The following is a 26,925-nucleotide window of genomic DNA, read 5'->3' on the forward strand; positions in this document are numbered from 1 at the left end:
GGGTTTCGTCTACATGCAGCTGTTGTTTAACTGTTTAACATAGCTATTTCAATTAAAAAATGGCTGACACTATGCCCTGACTAAGCGACTCCTAGAATTAGAAATAAACAAGTTGGTACAACACTCTTGCGTGGATGAGGAGCAAGTTTTGTTCTGAGACCTAAGTGCTTAAAGAGACAGACATGAAAACACGGTGATCTTTTCAACCCAGGCCATTCCATCATTCTACAGTTCTGCAATTCACCACACAACTATCCTGTATGGCATCTTTTTAGTGGGCATGATTTGCATTTGCAAATCTTCATTTAGGTATAAGTAGCTGTATTACAGCTTATTCCAACACCATTCTGTTCTGAGTTAACGCCAGGCATATGCTTAAGGATACTTCCACTTTATAGATAGTCATGCCATCTTCTAAGAGCTCCAAAGGCATCTAAAGAAAGATTTACACCCACACTGTGTTACAACAGCTCCAGAGGAACTCTAACTAGCCAGGAGTAAATAATGCCCGTAACTGAAAACACTGAGCAGCACCTCAGCTGGTGTAAATTGTCATAGCTGCTCTGTGGAGCTGGGGACACTTTACATGACCAGAGGATTTGTTCCTCTGAATGCACAGGACATCGGCCTCCAACAGATGAAATGACCTTGCGCAGTAGGAACACACAAACTTTCTTTTGAGCTCAGTGGGAAACATGATTTCTAACTCCAGCCCCGCAGGTGTGCTTCACCTTTTATTGCTCAAGATGGGTATTTGCAATGGTCCACTGGGTAACAGAGATGTCTTTTTAAGGTCCTTTCTAAGGCACATTCTAAATGTGGCTAGAAATATTCACTTGCTGCTGAAATTGCACAAGGTAAGCAACACATATTCTCAGAGCTTGTAGATAAATACAGTACTGTATGGTCATCCACTGTTATGCTGAAAGGGTCACGAGCCTTTCATAAGGCCTGTGTTGACTTAAAGGCCCCTCACTCTTAAACAGAATCATTTCATCTGGATTCCTGTAGAGGGAAAGCTTTGGTCACTTTGGCACATTGAAAGCAAGCTGGGAACCTGTATCAGACCCTTCCAGTCACGTTTCTGTAGCTCTCACCAATTCAATCCTTCAGTTCTTGACCTTGTCCAAACTATATCACGACCTTGATGCAACAAAGTCCTCTGCAGAAAACAGGGTATATCCATCTGACCTGAAGTTCCAAAGGCAAGGGCAGCCCTGATGGAACTGGAAGGTCACTTGCTTACCTACAGCACAACCACATTCTTGGCTCACAACTTAAGACAGCCTCTAGATCATGATAATAAAGTGTGCCACATGGTGCAGCAAAAGCTCTCTGTGGCATTATACGCATTGCCTGTACCAGAGGGATTATTTCTAATAATCTCACTTAACAGCCCACACATCGTTATGTCTGTCCTAAGGAGCTTAGCTGTCATCTCCACTCCTTTAAGTTCATCTGGGTGAAATTGGTAAAATAAAACAAAACCCCATGCAAAAAAAAAAAAAATCATCTTGCTCTATAAAAGTCCCTGAGACAATCTCTTTCTAACTCCAATATAGCATTAGCCATAAAATCTCACCCTGTAAACCCCAAGTTCTGTGTTACAACCACTTTCCTCGTCACAACAAGCAACTGTGAGTGCTAAGAGCTCCCTTCCTAGCTTTTAACAGAATTTTTTCTAACCACTACAAGGATAACAGGTGAGTTGTATAGCTGGCGAGTCCTGCTTCCAATTTTTCTCCAGGCTTCACTGCATGAACTTGTTTCTATATTTTTTTCTTATCCTAAATTGATGATTTTACATACGTCCCTGTAATGAACCACACTGAGTACCTCCCACACACTAAAACTGCAAAGCCCAACGCTGCTCCCTCATCTCCACTGGTTCCAGCTTGCAGGGTACACACAGCTGACTCCATCAGGGCTGCTCCTGGCACGAGAGAAGAGATTGCACTGAATGCCCCTGGCCATGTCACATTTCTGGCCTGCTGGTGTGTTAAGGCCTCTGCTTGACAGAGAAAAAGGGACACTTGGAAGTTTAGAGGCAAGTTTTAATGAAAGATTTCAGGAGCAAAAGAAAAAATTACTCATGGGTGACATCAAAAAATGCCTCCTTGTCTATGGAATAGCACCAGCAGAAAGTGCAAAGAGAAGAGAAAAGAGACAGAGGAAACCTGTAAAAGAGAAGAATGGGAGAAGCAGTCGGCTAAGTGGAGTATAAATAAATAACAACAGAACTTCAAGCAAGGGTTTTTTAATAGCTTGAATTTGTTATAGCAGGCAGTAGAGAATCTAGGAGGCTGCTGGAGCCAAGGTGGCGCTGACAAGCAGCAAGTGCAGCTGAGAGGGAGAAGGTGAGGAGAACCTGTAGACATCGTCCATCAAGAATGGGGATGGTCAAAACATTTTTAGCTTGGTAGTGCTGAAAAAATCATGGTGGGGAACAGAAGCAGTGGCAGAAGGGGCAGCAAGGAATGAGAAATGAGCTTCCTGGAGACAGCTTAGGAAGTGTATATGGGAACTGTTGAATCACAGCCTGAACTTGACTGGCCACATGAGGCAAGCGCTGAATCAGCCTTGGGAGCACAGATGAAGGCAATTCAGCTGTGTGATCAGAAGGGATGGAGCCTGGCTGCACCCCTCTGAGATTCCATTTAAGGACTGACTGCCACTGGGGAACGATCTCTCTCCAGAGATTGCTCCTTGTGGAGTTTCTTGTGAGCCTATAACATCAGTGAGCACTTTTCGTTTCTCTCTTTCGTTCCCTATTATCTTTCCCTACGTGATAATTGTACCAGCCCCTATTGTATATCTATTGATCCTACAGAACTGATGTGTCACAGAGCTGATAAAGGAGATGGGGACCTGAAAATCAAGAAGAAATGCTACATAACTAGCCTTAGGAATTCAAATCAGTGACAGTGGTATGTGTGGCAGCAGATGGTTAAGAAAGCCTGAATCAGAGCATTATTGGCAGACGCAGACAGAAGGCCACGTGCACTTGGGGCTCTCAAACCATTTCTAGGGCAAAGAGGTGAGCAAGTGGCAAAGGGAGAACAAAAATCAAGGAGCTATCAGTAAGAATGTGTCTTCAAAGCAAAATCAGAAATGAGAAGAGAATTATAGGAGTCAAATGTTGGAAGGGAGAGAATAAGATAAAGAAGGGCAAAGACTGACCTTGGATAGCACAAGAGCTTAAAAAGCTTATTTATTATAAATGAGAGGCAGCAAAGAAAAGAGAAGGTATTTAAGATAATGGGAACAAACAAAACCTCTGTGAATATGAAGATGAATGTCATCAGTAGGTTGTTACAAGGGAACAGAGTGGTTAAAAGTAGACAAAAATAGAAGAACTGAGACACCATGGAAGACAGAGACCTTGCATTGGGTCTGGAACAACATTGTGAAGAAGCAGAGTGGGAAAGAAGAAAGAATGGGAGGACAGAGCAAGAAGAAGCTGGAGGTCTCCTCTGAGCTTATTTCCTCTGTCATTATAAAAGAGGACTTGATCCCAGCACGGGAAGGACAGAAGTTAGCAGCAAAACATTTCATTAGTCATGAGCAAACACAGAGGGTTTGAAGCTCCCAGCCCAGTATGAACATCTGCATGAGAGGCGGTTCAGTCTCTGGAAGAAGCCCTGACCCTATTAAAGTCAATGACAAAACTCCTGTTGCCTTCAACAGAGCCAAAATTTCACCTTGTGTCTATGGCCATTCCACTGAGGCTTCCAACATGAATGCCAATTAGTGCCAGTTCCAAAGGTGACATTCGTGACACGGATACTCGTTCCACTGGGAGATGAGCTAAGATTATCACACTGAGTTTGCATAGACCAGAAAAGGTAAGTGTGACATTCTCTGTCCTAACAATCAGCCGAGGCAAACAGATACATGCACAGAGAAATAGCTGAGATTTTTAGCATTTCTAAAGCAACCTAAGACATTGCATCGCTACTGACTTCAAGAAAAATAAATAAATATGTATGAATTAGAAGCTCAGCCTCGGTGTGGCAGGTCTAAATGAATCCATTAGTATGTAAAAAGCCACACGTAAAATAATGCTTAATTTATTTAAAAAGTGTGTGTGTGTGTGTGGGGGGGGGGAGCAAAAATCTCTAAAGGGTAAATTGTCTCATTTTTTAAATTGAATAAGCACACAAAAAAATGAGGATAGTGCATTACTGCATAGAGGCTTAGACCTATACAACAGCCACTGTTAGCACCTTCAGATTAACAGTTCAACGATGATTGGAATAGTAAACTGAATGTGTCGTTGTGTGAGTATTCTCTTTAACTTCTGGATTGGTCAGAGATGTAAGCCATATTGCATATGGCAGTACTCAGAATAGTTACTTTCACATGTCTAGATCAAAGCCCATGCAACCAGCCTTATGATTAAACACACAGTATTAATTCAACCTCCCGATAACAGCAAACTCCTCCCATTTTACAAGCATCTCATCTATACCAGTTCTACCGGTGACTGCACTGAGCTAGACCTGCAATTTCCAGTTCTACTGTCCCACTTACAAGTGTAAACCTGGACTAACTAGAGGAGAGAGCCTCACTTCTTCAGTGCTAAGTATATAAGAATGTTTCCGACTGTGACTGATCTTGATCTCCCACTCTGCACCATCATTTCCATCTAAATATGTCACCTGCACCATTTAGGCTTAAAGGAGAAAAGGAAAACCACACTAGTATACCAATGACAGTAATATATGATGAGTAGCAGATAAGCCACATTTCAGACCCCAGGGGACTTCTGCTTCAAGGCAAATCTGTATCTCATTCTAAGCCAGCTTCTGAATAAATATATGATCGCATCAGGAAGTCACCATACTGTTCCTCCCGCACGCATGTTTGCATGCAGGCATGGCCTGTGAGCAGCTGACAGAATGCCTGGAGGAGCCCAAGCTTGGCAGAGCCCAGGGGCTGCAAATCCAGCAGAGTTGCTGAGAGTGTGCTGGCAGCTCTGCATTTGGGAGCTTGCACATCACCTGCTTGCATTGTTCCTAGCCCTAGGAAACACACTAAATCTTTTGGACTATCCACGCCAAATTCATCAGCAGCTTTAAAATGAAAAATGAAAAAAAATAAAAAAAATTTTTAAAAAATGGAGCATATATTTACTGTTCCCATTATGTAAAATAAAAGAAAAATAAGAATGCATAACAAGTCATTACCTCACTGCTCTTCTGCCACAGGGTAGAGTAAGGCTTGCTCAACACCTCAGTGCCTTTTATGTGTGAGCCTGTTGCATGAGCAATCCCAACCAACGCGAGCAATCCCAACCAACACAAGCCAAGCCATCAGGCTTCCTCAGTCTGCTTCACACTGTGCCCACATTGCTCTACCTCTGCTCAGAGCACAGCTCTTCCCCATCTCAACTGCAGTCTTCTGCAAAAAGCAGAGGTAGAGTAGGATCGATTGGCTTGGTGTTGTATCAGTGTCAACACCAAACCAAGAGATGCCAAGAACTGAACACGAGCCACCCCAGTGCTTGAAGTCAGGCTCAGAAGAACCAAGCCAGCAGAGGAGGGAGAAGGCTAAGAAGCTCAAGAGTTTTTTCTCACGAAGCCATGGGCTAGGCAGGTTTCTCTTATCGAGACATGGAGTTGTCCATTCCAGAAGAGGGGTGGAGGGGGGCTGCTACGTCTGTGTGTTGAGTGAGGAGGAGATAGGTTTCATTAATCTTAAATGCCTTTGCAATTCAAGAATTGTGGCTCTGGATCAGTTCCTGTACTAACATGATTAGCAAATATTGACTTTTGAGTACAATAATAATGTGTCATCTGAAACCCTTGATAAGTAACTTAAGTACTTCCTTAGCTTGCATCTTATTAAATTAGATGAGGTACAGTTGAGACACATTACACAAAGCCATTGAAATGAGAAATCAGACCTAAAGATTTTAGCAATGATTGATTAAGAAAAGTCCAAAGTTACAATGAAGGTGAAACACTGTGGCCCGTATTCTGATCTCCCATCAACCACTACAAATGCAGATTGCCTTGCTCTAGTATTTATACTAAATGCCGGTGAGCTAATTGGCATCAGGCGATTTGTTTCAGTATTTGCTAACATGGATATGTTTTCTTTGGAGATCTCTGGCATGAGGTGAAGTCACTTTTTTTCCATTTTTGCAATACTGTAATTCTCATCATTGTAAAAGAGGTAAATATTCCCCCATTTGTGACTTTTTGACATGCAATCCATCATCTGATTATGTACAAAGGCCATAGAATGTCAGTTTTATGGGAGGTTAACTGACATAGGTTTTGAGCTTTAGAAGTTAATATAAGGAAGAGAAAGAAGCGCGTCACACTTGCGTGCCTGCGAATATGGTAAGTATAACATACTCAAATCTGTTCATAAGGTTTAGTTTAAAAATGTGTACAGCAACTCAACCAAGAAAGGAGTTAAAAGATGTGATACTCGTCAGATGCAACCTGACAAATCTTACTTTATTGATTAGTTTTCAAAGGCAGTGCAGTGAGAGCACTACACTTACAATAGACTTTGGAATGAGGAGGGGGTGGGGGGGAGAAGAAAGCTCCAAATGTCATCAAAGCAAATGGTCTGTGAATGTTGCTTCAAAGCTAGTCATTAGTTGCCAGGGTATTTTGCCACAAAGCTTGTAAAGAGGTTTTCCTGGAGGGGAAGGTATGACAAAATGCACTTCTTGGCAAGATGACTTCTGCTTAAATAGCAGGACACATTAATTCTTGCTTGATACATAAAATTAATTAGAGGATTAACATCCTTTATGAAATTTTGCCAGAGATTTTTTTCCTTTTTACCAGGAATAGACCCCAGGCCTTTTCTGTACTCTAATGAAATTGCAAATTGACTTGTGTTCAAATGATGCTTGACTAAAATGAATAATTAAAAATGTATTGCTAACAATGAGATGGGTCAGCTGATCTTTTCAAGGATTAATTAGTTTCAAGAACCATCTTTCTCATGTAACATAGCAAAGGCCACTGCCAGAACACCATTTTTTTTTTCATACAGAAGTTCCCCTCAAAGTTGATGGAGACCCCTTCCATTCCCAGTTACCAGAGGTTTTATTCCAGATTGAGTCTGCTGAGAGTGGGCTTTCCTTTACGGCAAAGCAGTGAGCAGCTACGCCTGAAGGAGTTGATCTGTTATTCTATCTAAAATTCAATGATTCCAATTCCTCTCTTTATTACAGCCTGACATAAAACCAAGCTGAACTGGCGGGAGTCTCCTGATTATCTTCATTATGTTTTGTGTAGTGGCCAGGAAAGTGTGCTACCCAAAGTCCCAAATAGCTCCATGGAGATGAACAGTGGCACAGATCTCTACAACTGAGAAAGGAGTAAGGATGAAATTTTCCATACATAAGCAAATAAATGGAGGAAAACTAAGACTTGGGAGAATAAGAAAGCCTGTGATGTGTATGTGCACAGTCTTCCATAAAATATGCTCTCCAACACGAGCAAGGAGGTTCAGGAGCAAGCAAAAATGACTCAACATACATTTTTCAGAAGTAGATCGGGAATCCAATCCTCAAATTTTTCAGAAGTTTGAAGCATAATTTCCAATAATGTGATTTCCAAATGCACCTATGCCGCTAATTACTTTCCATTTTCACATCTGCCATGAAAAATCTCACTGAATGCCTATCCTTTTCCCTCCGTGCCTTTGAAAATTGGCTCCAGGTACCATTTGTAAAAGTGACTTGTATACTGTGGCATCTCGGCCTGGCTGAACGCCACACAAAGCAATGTTTGGAGGTTAAGAGCAAGACGTTGGAAAAACTGCACTACTGCCGCAATTCCATCCTTTTTGGTATTTGAGTTAGTTCATGGGTATATTTGTGCAGTGATGCTCTATGCTGTGTAGAAATTTTCCCGGGTACTTTGCAAACGTAACCTTTAACTTCACGTAAGGTGAGATTTACAGAGACATAAAGGTGCAAAGGGAGCAGACGATTACAGCCGGGGAGCCAGCTGGTAACTTGCTGCTGAAAATCTTTTTCAGAGATCTTTCAATTTTAAAATATGACATGCCTGAGTTACATCCCCAGCGCGCGCAAATAACCATGTTTCCCTTTTTAAATTCCTTAATCACCTCCTGTGTTTGTAAAAGGTCCCTTTCTGTGATGAGAATTTTTTCTTAAAACAAGGAACCCTGACATTCAATTTCAGTGTTTTCTCAAAACACTTTCTAATTCTCAGAACGCTTATTTCTACTGTACATGTTTCTGAGTTCCTGTCTCCGATGGATTTTTCAGATGTGTTTTATGTTGTGTGATGATGTTTCTAATTTGGGCGATGAAAGGTTAAAAGATACGCCTGTATGAAATTACCCAGTGGCTCCTGTGAACTAACATCATATCTTATTGAGTATGATCACTCTGTCATTTGCTTTGGCTACGGCCAAGGTTTCAGATGCAGTAGGAGTACACTGAGATCCCCAGAGCCTACTGCAGAATTTGGAGGGGGGCAAAACCACATAGTTTCCTTGCTTAAGACTCGCTAGTCATGTGTAAAGAGACGATGCTCTGGAAAATGTTGTTTTTCTTTGGCTGCCCTTTAGTCAGATCTTCTCACTGCTGGCATTGTGCAGAGTCAGCTTAAAAGGTGTATTTAGCATTGAGGGATTTGGTAAATACTGCTTTATTGTGCTTCATACTCCCTACAGGGCATTCTGAAGAGATGAATAATAAGTGTGAACAGGAAGAGCAAGTTTCCAGTCCTGTCAAATTAATTAGACCAGTGTAGACTGAAGCGAGGTTTGCCGTTAGGTAGGTTGAAAACAGGCAAAGGGAATCTCTCAGACATATACAAAAATGTTACCCCATTTCTATCATTATTGTTTCCTTTTGAATCAGATATAAAATGTAGCTGCGTTTTTCTTTAACCACAACAAAACCACTCTCGAAAGCCAGGCACATAAATAAAATAAGATGGATATGCAGAGCTGTGGCAAAATCCCCCTGCTGTGGCAAAGGCAAAACTTGCCAAGCAATGACGCTGCCCTTATAGCTGCTGTTTGAGAAGTGTTTCCTTACGGTATTAAGGGAATTAGCAACACCCAGGCTTAATGTCATTTAATTCTGTAAATACATTTCAGAGTTTGACTCAGCTCCCGGCTATAAAGAGGTTCCTCTGATTTGCCAGCCATGTTCTTCATAATTTTTGGAGACTTGCATTTTTCCTTACAGCAGCCCAAAAAAGCCATTCTCAGCCTCATCCCTGGGCTCCAGTTTGTGTCTTTTCCTAAGTCTTCTCAGACAGTCATCAACATAGGAGGTAAAAATGGGTCTGATCCAAATCCTGATTTAGTCAGTGGAACAGATTCCTGCTGAATGAAGTGAGGGCTGGATAAGATCAGTAGACCCTATATATTCATTCCCTGTCTTGACAGGAGGGATCTCTACTGTGCCCGTCCAAGCTCTAATATGAAATGACTCAACGCCTGAGACTACTGCTTCTCCTGGAAACTACTCCTCAAACCAAACACATTATCTGATAAGAAAATTATTTCCCCCTTTATCAAACCCAACCTCTTCCCAGGTTCCCCTGGAAAGCCTTAATGTTTATTCCCCTTCAGTTGTTTGTGAATTATCCATCTAACATATTCCTCCCATAATTTGCATGGGTACTTGTTTAGGTGCTTCCAGACATCCTTGTATCTAAGACCTTCCAACTGCTTGAGCATTTTAGTACTCTTCTGTGACTTCAGTACGTAAACGCTTCTCTCACAAAAGCAGTAGATCTTGCATGGAGATGTGAACTGCTCTACTCAGTACAACAGAGCAGCTGCCCCTAGGGACAAGAATATTTGGGTGGGATTCACTTGATCCTTGGCATTAGTGTCTCTACAGTGTTCTTCAGCAGAACAAGTTGGCTTTGGGAGGCTTCGAAGGAAATCCAGAGTGACTGTGAAGGCTGCACCAAAGACATCTCCCGTTACGTGACGTGAATCAGGCCCTTGGAATCTGGAAATGCGGGTCTGAGTGGCTTTGAAAGGGAACAAATGATGTGTCTAACAAAATTAAAATGTTCTGAACAACTTATTGTGCTGACTTCTTTTTCAGGGAGGTGAATAAAAATTAAGCGTTTTTATAACCTTGCAAGCTCCCGTTTTGAAATTTTTAGAATGGAGAATTGTGGTTGTTGCTGCTGTTGTGTTGAAAAGTGTTACAATGAAGATGCACCAGATTTCTTAAATGAACTAACAAAAAATTCTGCTGAAACATGAATGAGATGTTTCAGTGTTTCCTGCAATCCAATTTTCAGCCTTCGCTTTCTTTTTGCTAATTTTGGCTCACAGAGAACTTCAGTCTCCTTCTCATCCTGCTTCAGAACAAAATCACACCTTCCATTTGGGACTTCCAGGAGACAAAATTAGCTCCTGCTGCATTCTGTTCTTCAAACACATCCTTCCTCAATCTGCCTTTTTGTTTCACTCTTTTACTTTTAATAGGATACACAATAATCTACTTGCAGTTTTGCTCCACTTGCCCTCTGGTTATGAAGTTGCCCCTTCAGTATCACTGCCAGTCTCTGATAAGCTCAGCTTGTTCTCCGGCTCATCATGCACTGTGCTTGACCACATGGGTGTGGGGAGGAATATGGAAAGTCAGGCTGAAAATCTCATCCTTCCACTTTTAGGTCCAAAATTAATTTGATGTGAGGCAGTATTGCTCTGCTGACTACTATTTTGTGCCTCTGAGCTCACATTTCACCAGGTTATGTTCTCGTGCCTCATAAAACCAAGGTGAAGGAGTACCACTAAACGCATTCTCCTTTACAGAGCAGAGCAGTGGTGTAGGAGTCAAATTTGTCACATCATTGAAAGAAAACATGATGAAAAGGTGCTTCAAAATCTGTGACAGCCCTGAAAGCAGACTGTTTCCACTGATTTTCTCTCAGCTCCCTTACTTTGGTTTTTGGCTACTGGTTCAGAGCAACAATAAGCTTCCACTTTAGGAGCTACAGAGGAAAGATGGTCCACAAAGAGAATAGCTTGGGCACTGAGGACAATAAAAGATCTGGGGCCTGAGACTTAGAGGCAGGCGCTCCCTTCTCTGCTTTAGAGAATTTCAAAATACTTTGGTTTTCCTTCCAAAATGGAAAAAAACAGACATCTTACAATTGCAAAACCCTTCATAAAACTGAATGATCTTTTTTCCCCCCGCAGCTCCATCTGAAACAGATGGAATTTTCTTCAGTGAAGTGACCACTTAATTAAAAATAAGGGATACCAAATTAATACCACTTCAGCAGGTACCGAGGGGACAAGTGAAAACTGTTCAACCTTCTCCAGGTGTTTAAGTCAACTCTTTAGTGCTTTTTAAGGTGTTTGGCAGCTGGTAAGTAATTTAAATGACGCTTGTCGGCTCCCAAATAGAAGAAATAAATGAACACAAAAGAGCAAGATTTCAATTAAAGTTCATCATGTAAAACAGGCCTCATGCCTTCCCTGACCACAGAGATTAGCTTTTGTGTCTGGAATTGCATTTCATAAACCTCCTCCCTCGACATGGAACATCTGCTCCCTTTAGGACTATTGTTTTACACCCATAAATAAAACATAAAATTACATTTTTGTCACTCTTCAGGCCAGATCTTCAGCTGGCATAAATCAATGGTGAGCAGTCAACCTCAGCAGAGCTCTGCTGACTTAAACCAAATGAGAATCTGGCCCTTGATGCTTTGGTGCTGAAGAAAATAATGGGTCTGGGCAGAGCGTGTGGGACATTGTTTATCGGAGAATGTGTGTGAAACTACATGGAGCAAGTAACCATAAAGCATGATTGATCTCTCCAGCATATTTTAGCACTTTTTTTTCACTTTTTTTTTTTTAGAGTGTTTACTGAAACCTTTTAGGTAGTGCAGTATTCTCAGACATCATTTTATGTTTGAAAAGCTTTCTAATTCATAATGAAAAGTTACGCGTCGCTCCAATGAACCCCTAGCTTCAATTACTTGCTGTGCAAATGGTTGGCCTGCGTTTTGACCAATGTTTATGGTGTTTGGCAATTTTTCAGTAGCTACTTTACCCTGATATGATTAATTTCTTGCATAATATGAGGTTTTGCATGTGTGGAGCTGAAATAATCCTGCTAGGCAGAAGAGAAATAAAAGAGCTTGTGTGTTTCAGCTTTAGAAACATTTGAAACATAACATCACAATTTTAAGAGTGCCAATGATAACACAAGTTAGCCATGGATGAAGACAACCACAAGAGACATGAAGTTCCTGATGGGATTCAGCAGCATGAAAGTCATTACTTGGCTTCTAAGGTCAGCTTACTAGATCATAGCTGAGCAGCCCAAGAAGCAGAAAGTAAGAGACAAGCCTGGAGCACATCATACGTGACTGTGCGGGTAGAAGTGAGAACGGCGGCCATATCCATTTTCCTTCCCCAATGCCAAATCCTGCTCTAAATGCTAGTCTCCCTTTGCACCAGAAGTGCTAACATGCATTAACTACCCTGAAGTAAATGGAGGTAGAGCTTGAACAAACAAATCTTCATTTAAAAATATATTTAGCTTTAAGCACCTGAGAAATCTCACTGGAGTCATGCTAGAAAGCCAGGTCTGTGTAACAGCTTCTTTATTGGATCAGAGACCTAAGCAGACTTTACAGTAGATGACTGGATAGCAACATTTGGATCTATGCAACCCTAAAAAGACAGATATTGCTGACAGTTGTTTTTTTTTCAATAGATCTGAGGAGAATGAGATATCCAAATCACATTGCACTCTGAAGTAGAAAGATGCTTCTATGGGACCTGGTGACCACTTCTCTTTGGGCTTTGTAAGATGAACGACAGGGAGCATTATCACCCAGGCTGCCTGCCCTGCTACTGCAGCCCATAGATAACTCTGCTCTTATTCAGCTCATCATTTAATGTTCTAATGCAAGCACAACCTCTTCACTGATTTAGTCTAAAATATTGTGCTGTAAACTCAAGAGGTTCTGTGGTAGGCACATAACCCCACATACCAACTCAGGTATGAAGAAAGTTATCCTCAACAGAAGATGCGAAGCGGATTGCTGGAGGTGGTAACCTCTTAAACTGCCCTAGAAAGAAGCCCTTAGGTGCCTTCAAAATCCCAACCTCCATATTTTTACTTACTACAATCACACACTTGTCACCTTAATAGAAAGTACGTCTACATTGCAAATTCCAGTATAGCAAAGAGGTACTCAGGCTCGCTGTAAATGTGCTAGCCATAAATGAGCCTGCTTTCTAGCAGGATAAATTAGCCCAGATGGAGCTAACACTGCCAAAAAGCAGGGTAAATTAGTCCTCTTGGTGTTCTCTGCTGTCTCATCTAGACTGCGTCCAGTATCTACAATGGTTCATTTACAGCTGGCTTGGGTATTTCTGCATTGTCATGTGGACATACTCGGAGCAATATTATTATTGTTGTATTTACAAGAGAACAGGATCTGATCCTAATGTGGGTTAGTTACCTTTTACCTTTGTCTTTCAGCTCAGTGAAGAGGCTGAGTCAGATGTGAGAGCACTGCAACATGATTTCACCAAATTCCAGCAGTTATTTCTGCTCACAGATTAGACTGTCATCTTGAGTGATAAGCTTACGGCCACAAAGACACCTCACAGAGAAGCACATGATGCTAAGATTTTGAGCTTGGGATTTGTTTCTGCCATTGAGCTTTTTTGATAAGCCAACCTTATTGTGACACTTTATAGTTAAAATAAAAGTGACACTTTATAGTTAAAATAAAAGAAACAGGTGATACAAGTGGAGTTCACTGATCTGTCCTGGGAAAGTTTTCTCAGCCTGTTTGGTCCTTGAGGTTTTAAGAAGATCTAAGCAAGAGTAGCATTACTTAGAATGTAACATTCTTTTTTAATGCCTACTTTATTTGTGGATATATCAAAAACACGGAATGGTTTTTAATTAGTTAAAATTAAGAAGCGTGCAAATCCTGACAGAAAATTACCTGAATTAGATGAATTTGAAATGGGTCCTGGGTACATGAAGCAGCATCCATCTCTGAAATCTGGAGCAACGTGGAACTTCACAAGGCACCTACGTGGACAAAAGAAATAGCAAATTGAGCAAAGATCAATATATACTTAAAACTTCCAAATACGTTGGTAGGTAGATGATAACTTCTCAATAGAGACACACTTCCACTGCCAGGGAAGTGCTTAAGGCAGGACGTCTTTGTGCAGGTATGTGAAATAAAATGAGTGATGCTAAGAAAAGCTGCACTGGTATGTGTGCATCTGACAATTAGCACTCATACCAGCACAGCTATCTGGCAAAAAATCACATCCAATTTAATACACACATGCCAGCAAGCCCTCTAACACCAGTTCCCAATATATCATGTTAACAGAAGCCTTCACATTTCAGAAATCCATTTCATCCAACAGTGAATAATTTTACAACCAGATAGTACAATACATGAAAATACACTTTAGATTCCTGTTTGACTTCTGTGATCTTAATTAGTACCATGCAGAATGAAGAAGCCAACTTGAAAATGCCCCAGCGCTATCCAGTTTCTCAGTCACTGTTCTGCCTTGTCTGGACTTTGCAGCAAAATGGGGCAGAGCAATCAGCATGTGATGAAATCTCCTTGGAAATGTGAATGCAGCCCTTTCTTTTTCTGTATTTACTTATAGATCAGCGTACCCCCGAAGAACTATAAACAGCTGAGAGCACAAAATAAAGGGACCTCAGAAAAGTTTTATGTCCTCCAAACTATAAATGTCAGGTGGCAGTACAGGGCAGTTTATTTTTCTGTAGAAATATATAATTTTTTTCCATGAAAATATTTTTCCTCTCTCTCAAAAAAAAACCTAAAACCCACCTAAAACAACGTAGCTCAGATGGCTGAGGGTGAACGAAAGGGATCAGCAGCAGCCACGCACCCAGAGATCTCCATAAACACCCGGATAAGGCAGAATCTCAGTGGGGTGGCCAAGAACCATAGCACACTGGGTGACTTGAGGGACAGCAGAGGCCAAATGAAGCATTGCATTTGTAGCCAGCTCGGGTACAAAGTGAAGCACTGGGGAGGAGCATGTGTGCATGACTGGGGGGCAAGGGGCACACGCAACGTTCTCCGAAGGTCTGATTCTTCACGACTGTGCTTTCCCTCCCCAATTAAGGGTTGAAATGAGCCACTGGAATCTACTGTATATCCTGGGGAAATGAACGCCCTGGCTGCTTTCCAACTCCTATTTCTCTCTTTCTACAGCAAACAAACAATAGGCCAAGTAGGATGTTGTACATAGCTGAGGAAAAAAAAAGGGTGGGGGGGTAGGGAAGAAAAAAAATAAAGAAAAAGTGAAGTATTGATAAACTGAGATTAATTTTTACAAAAATGTTTATATCAAGTGCATATGCTTTGCCTCTTGGCCATTATGGAAATGTCAGGGGTTTAATTGGCAGCTGTGAATAGCAGCACCTGCAAACAGCTCAGGGCTTGTTCCTGTGGTCTGGCAACATTCTTACTTTATGCTTTAAATAAAGGCTTACTCACTGAGACAGAAATAACTGACAGTGGATGATTGATGATTGCCCATCACGCAATGGCTGACATCTACCATTCACCGAATCCATTTACAATTTCACTTCCAGATTTCATTAACAGGGCCATGACATCTAGGAACAGGATTGATACAGATGGCAGCTCAGTTACAGAGTTCAGCTGATGCTGAGCGTATGTTAAGCATGGAAAATAGATTACTATGAGCTCCCATCTATCTCATGTGGTACATTTTGGAAACCCTATCTGTTTACTCCAGGTAACCTTTTATAGTTCTATTTATCCTGCCTAGTTTCAAACCAGATAGCAATTTTCCATAGCGGAGAATTTATACTGCCATTTGCAACGTGCATTTATAAAATACTTCAGTGAAATATTAAGACAAGCTTTTGGCATTCTAAAGGTCCCCCCTTTTATTTTTTCCTTAAGAAGGAAACAAAAAAACATGAGTGCATAAAATCGGTGATTTCCCTAATCACAGATATCCTTTTCTGAGCAAAACAAATGGCTCGCTCCCACCACGCACCTGCATGCACTTCAAGCCGCTGTGGCCGTGGAGCAAACAGCAAAGTTTCCAGCCAGAGAGGCCAGTCCCGCTCAGCTCGGCACTCCCGCTGACCTCTGCCTGCCATGGGACACCGCGTCCTGCAAATCCTTGTTTTCATCTCCGACGCCTCGCATTTGGCACCGGCTGCTCTTCAGGAAGGCTGAGACTCAAAATGCAATTTTCCATTTTCATTAAGAAGCTAGGCCAAATATCTGAATTGAGTTTTCAAACCCCAGAAAGCCTGGAGCTGCTCAGGCACAGGATTTGACGCTGGATAGGGTCGGGGACACCTCTGAAATTCAGAGCTGTCTTCAGAGCAAGGGCTTGGGACCCTTTCCTTTGGGATCTGTGTGGCCATCAGCACAGCAGCAGCAGAAAGTAAAGTGGGTGTATTTGTCCTAAGCACCACCTGACTCTTTAAAAAGTACCAAAAAATCATAAGGGACGCTCCTGAATCGGAATACTGTTTTCTAAAAGTAAGTAGTCCCAACTTAATAAACACATACCAGTATGATACACACTGATAACAGTCACTGCCCAGCCCTAAAGGCAGGGTAAAAACCTGGTATAACACCAGCTTCAGGTCTGATACAACTGCTCCTGGAGAAATGCATGCTGTGCAAGAATTGGTTTTCCCAGACCTCACAATAATGGCAGCTTCTGCTTTCTGAGCTCAGACTGTGAAGCTCTCACATCAGCCCACGACCTGCAGCAAGCTTTCAAAATCCTGCAGACACACAGCAGGCCCCTTCTCAGCTGCTCTGTCCTTCTCTCCCTTAAGCCTCAGAAGCTCTGCCCTGTTCCACTTTGCTATTGGCAGCACCTTCCGAACCCCCAAATTTGTTACTGCTGTTCATAATCTTACAGCCAATAGAGTACACTGGAAACTGGTCTTACTGCAGCTCTTCAGCAGGTGCAGAGATAGCTGGTTTCCAAACTGACACTCCTAATGGCTTTCCAGAAACAGCTCTGTTTCATCTCAAACTTGGTGAGCCAAATCCATTCCTTCCGTACTTAATCAACCCTGTACATTTAAGCCACTGCTTCAGACTATGTACGTAATTGCATGTAGTTCTTGGAAAAATACAGTGGGTTCTTTTCTTTATTATGATTATTCAAAGCGATTAAAGACGATCGCACACAAACTCTAGAATTAACTTTGTGCAAATATTTATACAGATCTAAAGCTAAGGCTTTTTTTCCCTTTCTAGGTGAAACGTGGAAGAGTTGTTCCAGAAGAAAACAACTGCATTGTCCAGTTTAACTGAAGGCAGTTGCAAAAACCAAAAGCACGAAAAGCCTCTGCTTCTTTTGCACTTAAAAACAGTGATGCTCATCGTAAAGAAAACAAAATGATCCTTTTTTCTGGACCTTCTCTTATGTGTGTCATTGACGATGGTTATAGATGACAGTTAGGGAAGTTCCATAGGAAATTCCCCTGAAGTTGCAAAAAGTACCTTTCTGTAATATGGTTATATTTGACAGTGCAAAAAGCATTTTAAGAGCTTGTCAAACACAGATGAAAAATGCAGCAATCATGACAGAAATGGATATTCCATGCTCTGGGGATGAGGGCCTATATGCACCTCTGTAAAAATCTAATGTTACGCATCCCATTTTTTAGCACTGCTACTGCAACTTTGGTCCAGACGAATGGATCTGCACTGAATTTTCTGCAGTCTCGCACACAGCTGGAGACAGTGGAACATTTTCTGCTACTCTTTGTAAATGCCCCCATAAAACGCACAGTAAAGAGCTACTTCAGCCTGGCATCAAGGCAGGCGGTCAATGTCACCTCCCTGCAGCAAAGCCTAGGAGCACCACTTTGAAGCAAAGCACGGGCCCTGGTGCTCTGTTGAGTAGTGGCCCAAAGATCTGACAGACACACCCCGAAGTCAGGAATAATAGGATTCCACCCCTATTTTATATGCTCAACTGCAGGCTTCCAGCTCAGAGCCAGTCATCGGGGCTCTCTGCACAGCAAGCAGACAGACAGAAGGATGTGACTCACATCCAGCTACGTTGGGTGTTGTAAAGAGGTCACACCAGCCATGGGCTGTAAGTGTGTGTTTCCCCACCATCATTCAGTTACAGCATTCAAGTGACTGGATGAGACACAGACTTCTACTTCTCTGACACCTAAAACAGTATGAGACACATGCCATTCAGAGCAAAACAAAGTCTGTAGAGAAACCTTGGGACCCAGGAGAGGAAGAGAAACAAGTCTACAGACCTTATCTTTTTTTTCCTCTTTTTTAATTCCTGCATGATCCTGATGCATCAGTTGTCAGGTAGGAGAAAGATGAAAGAGCAGTATGGATATGTGAAATAGGGATGGGAGTGTCTCTGCTTCTGCCTTGTTACATGCATGATCCATGAAGCCTAGGGATGCTGCCCTGTGCTGTATTCTTGTCCCCAAATGTCCTTTACTGTCCTAGAATGATGGAGCAGAGACAGAAGCCACAGCCTCCACTTACACCCATAATTACTGCCTGCTTTGACATTCTCTGCAGAGGAACCGATGTTTTTGTACAGGATATATGCTACCTGAAGACTGTTGTGCTCAGAACTTAGTGCCTAAATCCATGCATATGCCTTTGGGACAAACACACTCCCAGGGCTATGACTTGAAGAGAAAATCCTCACTAATTTTGGTAAGCTTAGATCTGGCAAGAATGGACGCTGTGGGGAAGTTTGTTCAAGAAAGAGAAAAGCCACAACTTACTTTACTTTAGATAAGAAAGATATATAATAAATGAAAGCTGCACTCGGTGGCAAGCATGAAAAAAGACTGTTAAACAAACTGCCTTTTTGGCCATACACCATCCATCTGGCACAGATTCTGTGTAAAAGCAGTAAACAGTTAGGTAATAAAAGATCAAGTCAAAATGCATTTTTGGAAAGAGAGAGGTGCAAAGGTTAGGCAGGCCCCACCATCACACTCACCACATCGCTCCCTGGTTTCTGAGCTCTTCGTTTTGCAATCAGGACATTCCTGTAGCATAATGGGGAATCTGGCATGAAGCTCTGCACAATGTGTTTCTTTATGATTACCTAGCAAAGTATAAATGCTGCGTTCCCAGAGCCAGAGAGCACCTATAATTTCCACTGAAGTCAGTAGAAGCTTCGGTATTTTAAATCCCTGACACTAGGCTTGCTTAAATTTTCCATTTTAATTCTTTCAAAACGTTAATAGCTAACTGAAGATAGCACAAAACCATGTAAAACAGCACTGTAAATTGTGCACAAAGTTTATTAATGGATGTTGGCTAAGGTGTTACTTTTCAGACAGTGTCTCCAGTTGCATCAAGAGCTCCAACTAGCTATTAGGTGTTTTCAGCTTTGTCCCTTATTTTCCTTTAAATAATGATGCATCCATATATAACTTAATAGAACACCACGTGATCCAAGGTATCCCCGTAAAATGAAATGTGCTTTGGATCAGATCGTTGTTATTATATGGATGGTGAACATTTGATCTGCATTTATTGCAGCTGGGCTGAAGATCAGAGACAAATAAATGTCCCCAGTGGGGTGATTAGCTGATCTTTACTTATAATTTCTAAATAAAGACTATGTTCCTATGAACAGTGGCTCAGTGCACCCTACTAACCACAGTCCTTGTCATTCCACTAAAGGAACTCTCTTTCCTTTTCTTCATGGCTGTGTTGAATTCTCAACAGGGTTACCCTTCCTGTTTCTCAAAGATGCACCTTGTGGCACTCAACTGCCCTTCTAAAATGAAGGAGAAAACTGTTTTCTCCACACCAGGAAATACCAGATTATATATCAACCCTTTTTGGGATGTCCAAGGAAAAACTCTCAATTCCCCTAAGGTGGAGGAGGAAAAGATACAGAAGAGAAGAGAAATTAGTAGTTACATGACAGCCTCTTAAAATACGGTGAATTTCCACTGATTTCAGAAGAATTTGACCCCAGTTTGATTCTAGGATAACATCTGACTTGAAAGGAGAGGAAGCCATTCCTCCTCTTCACGTCCTGACTTCTGTTTACACAGACTTATTGTGCAACGCATCCGCGCCACTGATCCTCTTACGCTCTGAATCATGACATTTGCTTGGACTGTTATGATAAAAATTCATTCATTTCTGGCAAATAAAGTCTCTGTTTTCCATGCATGCCGGCAGACAACACAGTAACAAGAACACGGGTCCAAGAGCAAAACTCTCAGAAGTTCTTCAGGGCAAGCATTGAAAAGGAGGAAAAGCGTGTCAGAAGTGAAAAGGGGCCACCAAATGGGTGTAAATAAAATTCTGCTGCAAGGCTGTTTTTCACTGCCAAGAAGGTGTAACAAGGCCTCAGAATTAATGAGAATCAAGCCTTGAGGCAGAGAAGTCAGATGTTGGCTCACAGCCCAAAGATAAATTAACGGCAGATAGTGGAGTAGACAATGCAACAACGTAACTCAACTGATTTTAATACGAACATATCGCCAGAGAATGTGATGCTAAAAGCAGGAGCCCCTTACACAGCATGGACAAGGTGGGAGCAAGGAACCAACATACAGGGATGGCGGCATCTGCTGCCATCTCCTACCAGGACAGGCTGGCTGAACAACCAACCATTCAAGTCAAAAGCTTCCTCATAGAGAACTGCTGATACTTTTCTCTGGATGTGAACAGCACCTCATGTTTCCGCTCATTGGAGAAGTTTGTAGATGACTTATCTGTGCTTTTGTTCAACTCCGTAAGAGTGATTCTCCTGAAGAAACTCATCCTGAGCAGAAATCAATAGCTTTTCAGGTGAACTGGACGTACCTCTCAATTCTGGAGAGAGAGGTTTATCAGGATCTTTTAAAAATCATATGCAATCCATCCTGGTCATTTGTACACAGTCATATGCAAGTGGTTCACATTTTCACCCTTGTTAAGAAAGTGATAGAGAAAGAAGATAGAAATTTATCACCTCTCCCACCAAGGGTTCTTTAAGAACTTTCTCTATGCAGACCATCACCACAAGACCTCTCCTCAAAATACCTCTGCTTTAATTGCAAGTCTCAGCATCTGCCCAGCAAGCAACTATTTTTTCGTTCCAGGGGTTCATAACTCCGGTTTAACAGATTGCTTTAGGCTGACACATGGTTTCAACTTGGGAGCAAGCATTTCTTTTATAAACGGCTTTTTCTTTTCTTTTAAATGGTGATTTCTTTTTGTGTTGGCTTGTAATGTATGTAAAATGATTTGGGATGCTTTTTGCACTTGTGTACAGTAACTCAAAAGCAGCTTTCATTGGAACAGTGGAATTTGGCAAGCGAACAGTCAATATTGCCCTCTAATTGCTTTTAGCGTCTTTGCAAAAATAAAAACGTCATTTAAAATGGCTGAGATATTTCAATTTGAAAAGTGGCTACTGAACAGGCACAATAATGGCCATGGATTTTTACTCTGAGTATGTAATGCACATATTCAGCATAATGTGATCCCTAAAATATATATCTCCAGATTAGGGCAGTACTAATCATTTATTTATTTATTTATTTCAGTTCACTGGCGAAAATGGAAAAAGAAAATCTGCTTGGGTTGATCCAAAATACTCCTCCTTCCTTCTAAACATCCATCAAAATCCAAAACATTTTACAGCGATGGTAACAGAAGGTTCTATCTTCTCAGGGCCATCAGGAGTCCATTAGTTAAATAAATCTTTACTTAAAATGTGAGCATTTGAATTCACATCCAAGTTCTGAAGATGGATGGGAAGACATGCCCTTTCTCCGCTCTGGGTTAGAGTTTTATTGATGCTCTCCACAACCCAGTGAATAACAAATCCTTGTATGTGCAACAGCTTTGATGGCAGAACTTTGTACCTGGTCAGTGAGAGCAGCTCCAGGGCAGGAAGCAGAAACGTCCTGGGGCCAAGATGGAGATCTGTGGGACTGCTCCATCAGGAAGTGGGCAGTGCTGCCTCCTTCCTTTCAGAGTTCCAGATGACCTTGAAATAGCCCAGACTCTACCAAAGAGCAGCAAGGGAATGACTATTTTGTGTCCTTACACAGGTTTTGTGGACATCCACAGTTCTACACATTACTTAGCATTTAAATATCCACAAGTGGCTGTACTGGGAGAAACTTACATACCACAAGCCTCTCTAACAGCACAGTGTGGCTTTATGGTGCTTTGCACCTCTACAAGTGACCATGTCAGCCCCCTCTCATCAACATGAGACAAGTTTGAAGACTGTGAGGTTTTTAGAAATATCATGTTTATTTTTATTTGCCATGTATTGTTTCTAACAGGCAAATTGGCACCACACTTTTGTCCTTGTCTTCTACACTCATGTAGATCAAAGCTTTCGTTTATGGTTTTTGATTTGGGGTTTTTGTTTTAAGTTTGGTGTTGTTTCTTTTTTTCCTTTACAAGAAGCTAGGGATGAGTCTATATTCATGTGACGCCAGAGCCTGAGGCTTTAGAAATCATCACAGGAATCTCACTAAACATCATGTGTTGACAGCGGTGCAAATAGCGAACATTCACTTGTCTAGCAAGATTGTATATTAATTCAAGACCGTAAAGAATCACGACCATATTTCTCTAAAAGGCAACAATAAGGCAGGGCTGGACCAGCTGGGATAAAGCTCCAGACAAGCAGGCATTGTTCAGACCCTCCCATCCCACCCGGCTGCACCTCTGCCAGCCGCCCCTTGTCCATGTGGATCCTCCACCACCACCAGCAGGCGGTTAACACCTGGCACCAGGGCACAATGTGCCATCGAGGCCTTTTTCTGACAGGTAATCCTCAGCTCCATTCATCCAGATGGAGTTGATTTGGCTGAACAATGCTGACTGGGGGGGGACGGATTTTCAAATATAAATGGTACAAACACAACTTTCTCTGGCAACAAAGTCGTCCTATGTTACCACTTCCACCACCTCTCCCCCAAGCCTGCCTTATAAGGAACACGCTCTTTCTACTGAGATTTGTGCTGCCATTAATCTACTTCTTCTTTCAACAACAAAAGAAATATGGAATGAGATTACCAGGATGGATGGCCTGGTGCAGACTAGAGAACACTCCTTTTTAATAGGGATTTAAATTTGACATCAGTTAAATGCCTTGTGCCATCACGTTTCAGCTTTGTTAAGCAGATTCTGGATCACGCCACCAACTTGGCTGGGAAAGTGCTGCCCTGACCAAAGGCTTCTCCCCGGCTTCCCAGAGGAGCCAAAATCCCATAGCCTGCCGTGCAGCCTGCTGGCACAGGCTGTTAAAACTCAGCCCCAATGGTCATGGGCCACACCACTGCCTGAGCCAGATGGGAAGGGAGTGATGAGAAGCAGGCCCAGCACATGGCGGCCTGCTGTACCTTGGCTAGCCCTTCTGCAGCCCACCCATGCTCCCTGCACCTTGGGCAATGAAAATGGCTGGGTTGCCCTGCTGTGACTGGAGAACCTCTGAGTGTGTGTTTCTTGCTATCAAAGTGTTTTAATTTTCCATTTACCAGGTTTAATTAGAAGGCTAATGAGAGGATTACTCTATGGGTCTAACTGCAAGAGAAGAAAGCACAACTCCACTGTTATTCAGAGGAAGTATCTTTTGAACAGACAAAAAAGAAAAATATGGAAAAAAGACTAGCAAGGAAATAAGTACTCTGGTCTTTAAAAATGCTCCATGGTCTTCCACTTACAATATGCACTGCAGTAATGACTAGCTGTCATTATATTAGGTGCTGCATATTCACCAAGCAACATACATTACTTCTTTATGAGTGCAGGAGAGAAAAAAGGATCAGGAAATCACCTGCACAGCTCATTCAGCAGCAGATTCCCAACCAAGTCACTGCCAATTCACAGGCAACAACAAGATCTTGGTCTTGGGTTAGACACCCAAGAGAAGAAAGTGTCCACACCTGACAAGTAGAGATCTAAGAAGGTGAATGATAGAACGAAGAGAGGACATAGGCTTTTCTCTCTAGTTTTAAGACTCATCAAATGCTGCATGGAAGGAACAGAATTTTAAGACGGGCTTGACAGGAAGGAAGAATGTGGCTCTGCTGCTAACTTAGAAGATAAACAAGGCATGAGAGCTACTAGCAAAACATTCTTTGGCTTGTATTTTCTCTTAAGTGAGAGAATGTAGAACCTTCTACCAAGTCTTTCGTACTCTGCGGAATCTCTTCTTCTCCTAAACCAGAAAGGACTCTTCTTATTATGTTTTATTTTCTTACTTAATGATCCCCTCTTCTTTGCTTGCTGTGATGAGAAGAGTGTTCAAATAAAGACCACATACAAGGATCCAATGCCAGGTGTTACATGATCAAAGAGTAATGCTAAAACGTCAGCAAAGAAAAGTATGACCAGGCAAATCAAGAGCAGAGAATTGAAATTTTCTGCTAATCTTTGTAAGTTATTCATTCCCTCCCACCCTTATCAGGCTACGTCCAGCTTAAGCTCACAACCACAGCAAGCTACAGAAGCTGGGCTTCCACACAATGCTTGAGCAGCTCTCTCAGTAAGATCAGGGTGCCTTGAACTGCATATTCATGACCCCCACTAATTGTCTGTGTTCCAATGTACTAGTTTTAAATGACTTGTGAAGTTTCACTTCCAAAGGCTTAACTCAATAGGATGGCTTTGTATAGAGTGAAGAACATTTCTCAGTCCAAAGATGTCCAAGGAGAAAATTACAGCCACACAAACACCACTGCAGAGAACTGACTGTGTATGCCCAGCATCACCCAGCAGCTACCAATGCACTGTCATCCAAAGTAAACTCCACTTTTAAAAATGAAGCCATCTTGGAGTGTAGGAATGCTTTAGCTGTCAAAACATAAAACACTGCAGGTCTGGGTGGGGTTACATTAAAAGTTACATCCATTCATAATGCTTTAAGAAGAAACTATTTCAGCAAAGACAGGAAGAAATCACAGCTCTGGGACATAAAGTAGAGCAGGCCACAGCTTTAACACAGATACAGGGTATGTAGGGAAATACACGAGCAGAAATTCTTGCTTCTCTTCTCTTGTTTCTGTAACTCTCTGTTCAATTCTTGGGATTACACTGAGCTGCCAGCATTTGAAGATCCTAAAGGAAAGTGATGCTAAGACAGCAACACACAGGGGACAGAGCCTCGATCTACGTGCCTGTGGCCAACTGTCCAGACATCTTGCAGCCAATCAGTGCAGTAGCTGAGTGGACTGCCAGATATCCAAAAACCCCAGATGTACAGATAAAAGGGACAGTCAGACAGCAGACAGCCTGCAAAAGATAAGGCTTATCTCTAAAAATGAGAGAATTGTGTGAGATTATAATCCCGGAGTTCCTTGCTTGCAGAGTCAACAGATCTATGGAGGTTTCAGAAAGACTGAACAAGTATCTGAAGCTCTTACACTGTTCTTAGGGAGCTGGGAATTGTGATCCCAATGGCTTTGGCAGGTAAGGGACTCATCTTATAGACCACCCACCACTAGTAAACTACCTTTGCCCACATCCAAAAAGCAGCGTAATCTCTGAAGGACAAAGGAATAACTAGAGCTTGAAGATGGAAGAAAAAATGTCCTTCAAAAACAGTCAGTCTATCTATCTTCCTTCTCACTCATTATCATCATTATTTACACTGGCATCTTAATTTCTGCCGCTGTTAGAGAAGCAGGTTTGTTCACTGAAATGCAATGGTATTTAAGAGGTAATCAAGATCCCAGAAAAGATGAGCTGTGTTCTGAAAGAACGTTTCACCTTCTGCCTTTGATATCCCCATTACATGAAGCATACGATTTTATCCACCATATCAAGGAGTAGAAGTATTCCTTTAAAACCAGCCCCTTTTAATTGCTGAAGGCTGTCACAAATGCAACATGCCACAATCTAGTCCTGCATTTATAGCAAGTGTCTACACCCTTGGGCATACACAGGGATTTCTTCCTCAGATATAAATATATGTACACAGAAACACACATCACACACACATACATATATATTTATAAATCCATTTAGGCATAGGATGATTGCTTCCTTTTTTATACCCAGCTCATGAATAATTTGGGAAGACTGAGGTATTTCCCCTGCATTACAAAGCTTAATTGTTTGGCTTCTTCACTTACCTTTGGCTCTGATTTGTAATTTATACCTTTGCACAGATATAGAACATTTCTTTCGTCCTTTGCCCATAACATTTAATTCCTCTTGCACTGATTATTTATCACTGTAATTTAAAGCTATATTATTTAGTACTACAGACCATAAAGTGTTTGGGGATGCCATTTGTATGAAAGATGCTGCACAAAATAGAACTGTATTGTCCTACGATTCCAAGCTCTTGGTACATACAGCACATACTGTTTCACAACCATAACACAGCCATACATTCCATATCAATACATTGTTTATATTTCAGGATATCAAACTCTACATGCTCTGAAATATATAGAAACAGAACTACTTTTCTTCCCCCCAACACCCCCCACATCCCCCCCCCTTCTTGAAATGTTTGCTCTTCAGTGACTAAAAGGAAGCAGAAAAAGCTTTTGCTCAAGTAGCAACAGTGACCTCTAGTGTTCTTTTAAAATGTCTTCCGTTGTATTTACATCCATTGTTCATTTAACCTTTAGGGCATTATTTAAGCACAATTTTCCGGATAGTATTTGGACTAATTTTCTTATTGACTTAAGTCTACACCAGAACGTGATTCTTGGGCGATCTTCTTTTATCCTCATAATCTATGGGTAAAGTAAGTGTGTCTTCATTAATGACTGTAATTATCATATATAAAGTTGTCATTTAAATGAGCAATCATCTCTCTCTCACACATGTACACACACAACAAATTGAGCTTTATTTGTAGCAGGAATTGAAATTTGGCTAAATATCCTATTTAGCTTCAAGCAGTAAACATCAGGAGCACAGA

The 26,925-nt window shown here is 41.6% G+C and overlaps 1 protein-coding gene across 3 annotated transcripts in view; it reads right to left on the reverse strand.

Moving 5' to 3' along the window:
- Nucleotides 1-26,925, reverse strand: part of LOC146761228 (uncharacterized) — a 415,444-nt gene that overhangs the window by 276,953 nt on the left and 111,566 nt on the right. For all 3 annotated transcript variants that reach the window (XM_085540934.1, XM_085540935.1, XM_085540936.1), the window contains exon 2: nucleotides 13,962-14,050. In XM_085540934.1, the coding sequence (XP_085397060.1) occupies nucleotides 13,962-14,050 (89 nt within the window). The remainder of the gene's footprint in view (nucleotides 1-13,961; nucleotides 14,051-26,925) is intronic.

This window comes from Coturnix japonica, chromosome 3, assembly GCF_054131305.1.
Source record: "Coturnix japonica strain WE chromosome 3, WE-NBRP24, whole genome shotgun sequence".
In the NCBI taxonomy this organism is placed as follows: domain Eukaryota; kingdom Metazoa; phylum Chordata; class Aves; order Galliformes; family Phasianidae; genus Coturnix; species Coturnix japonica.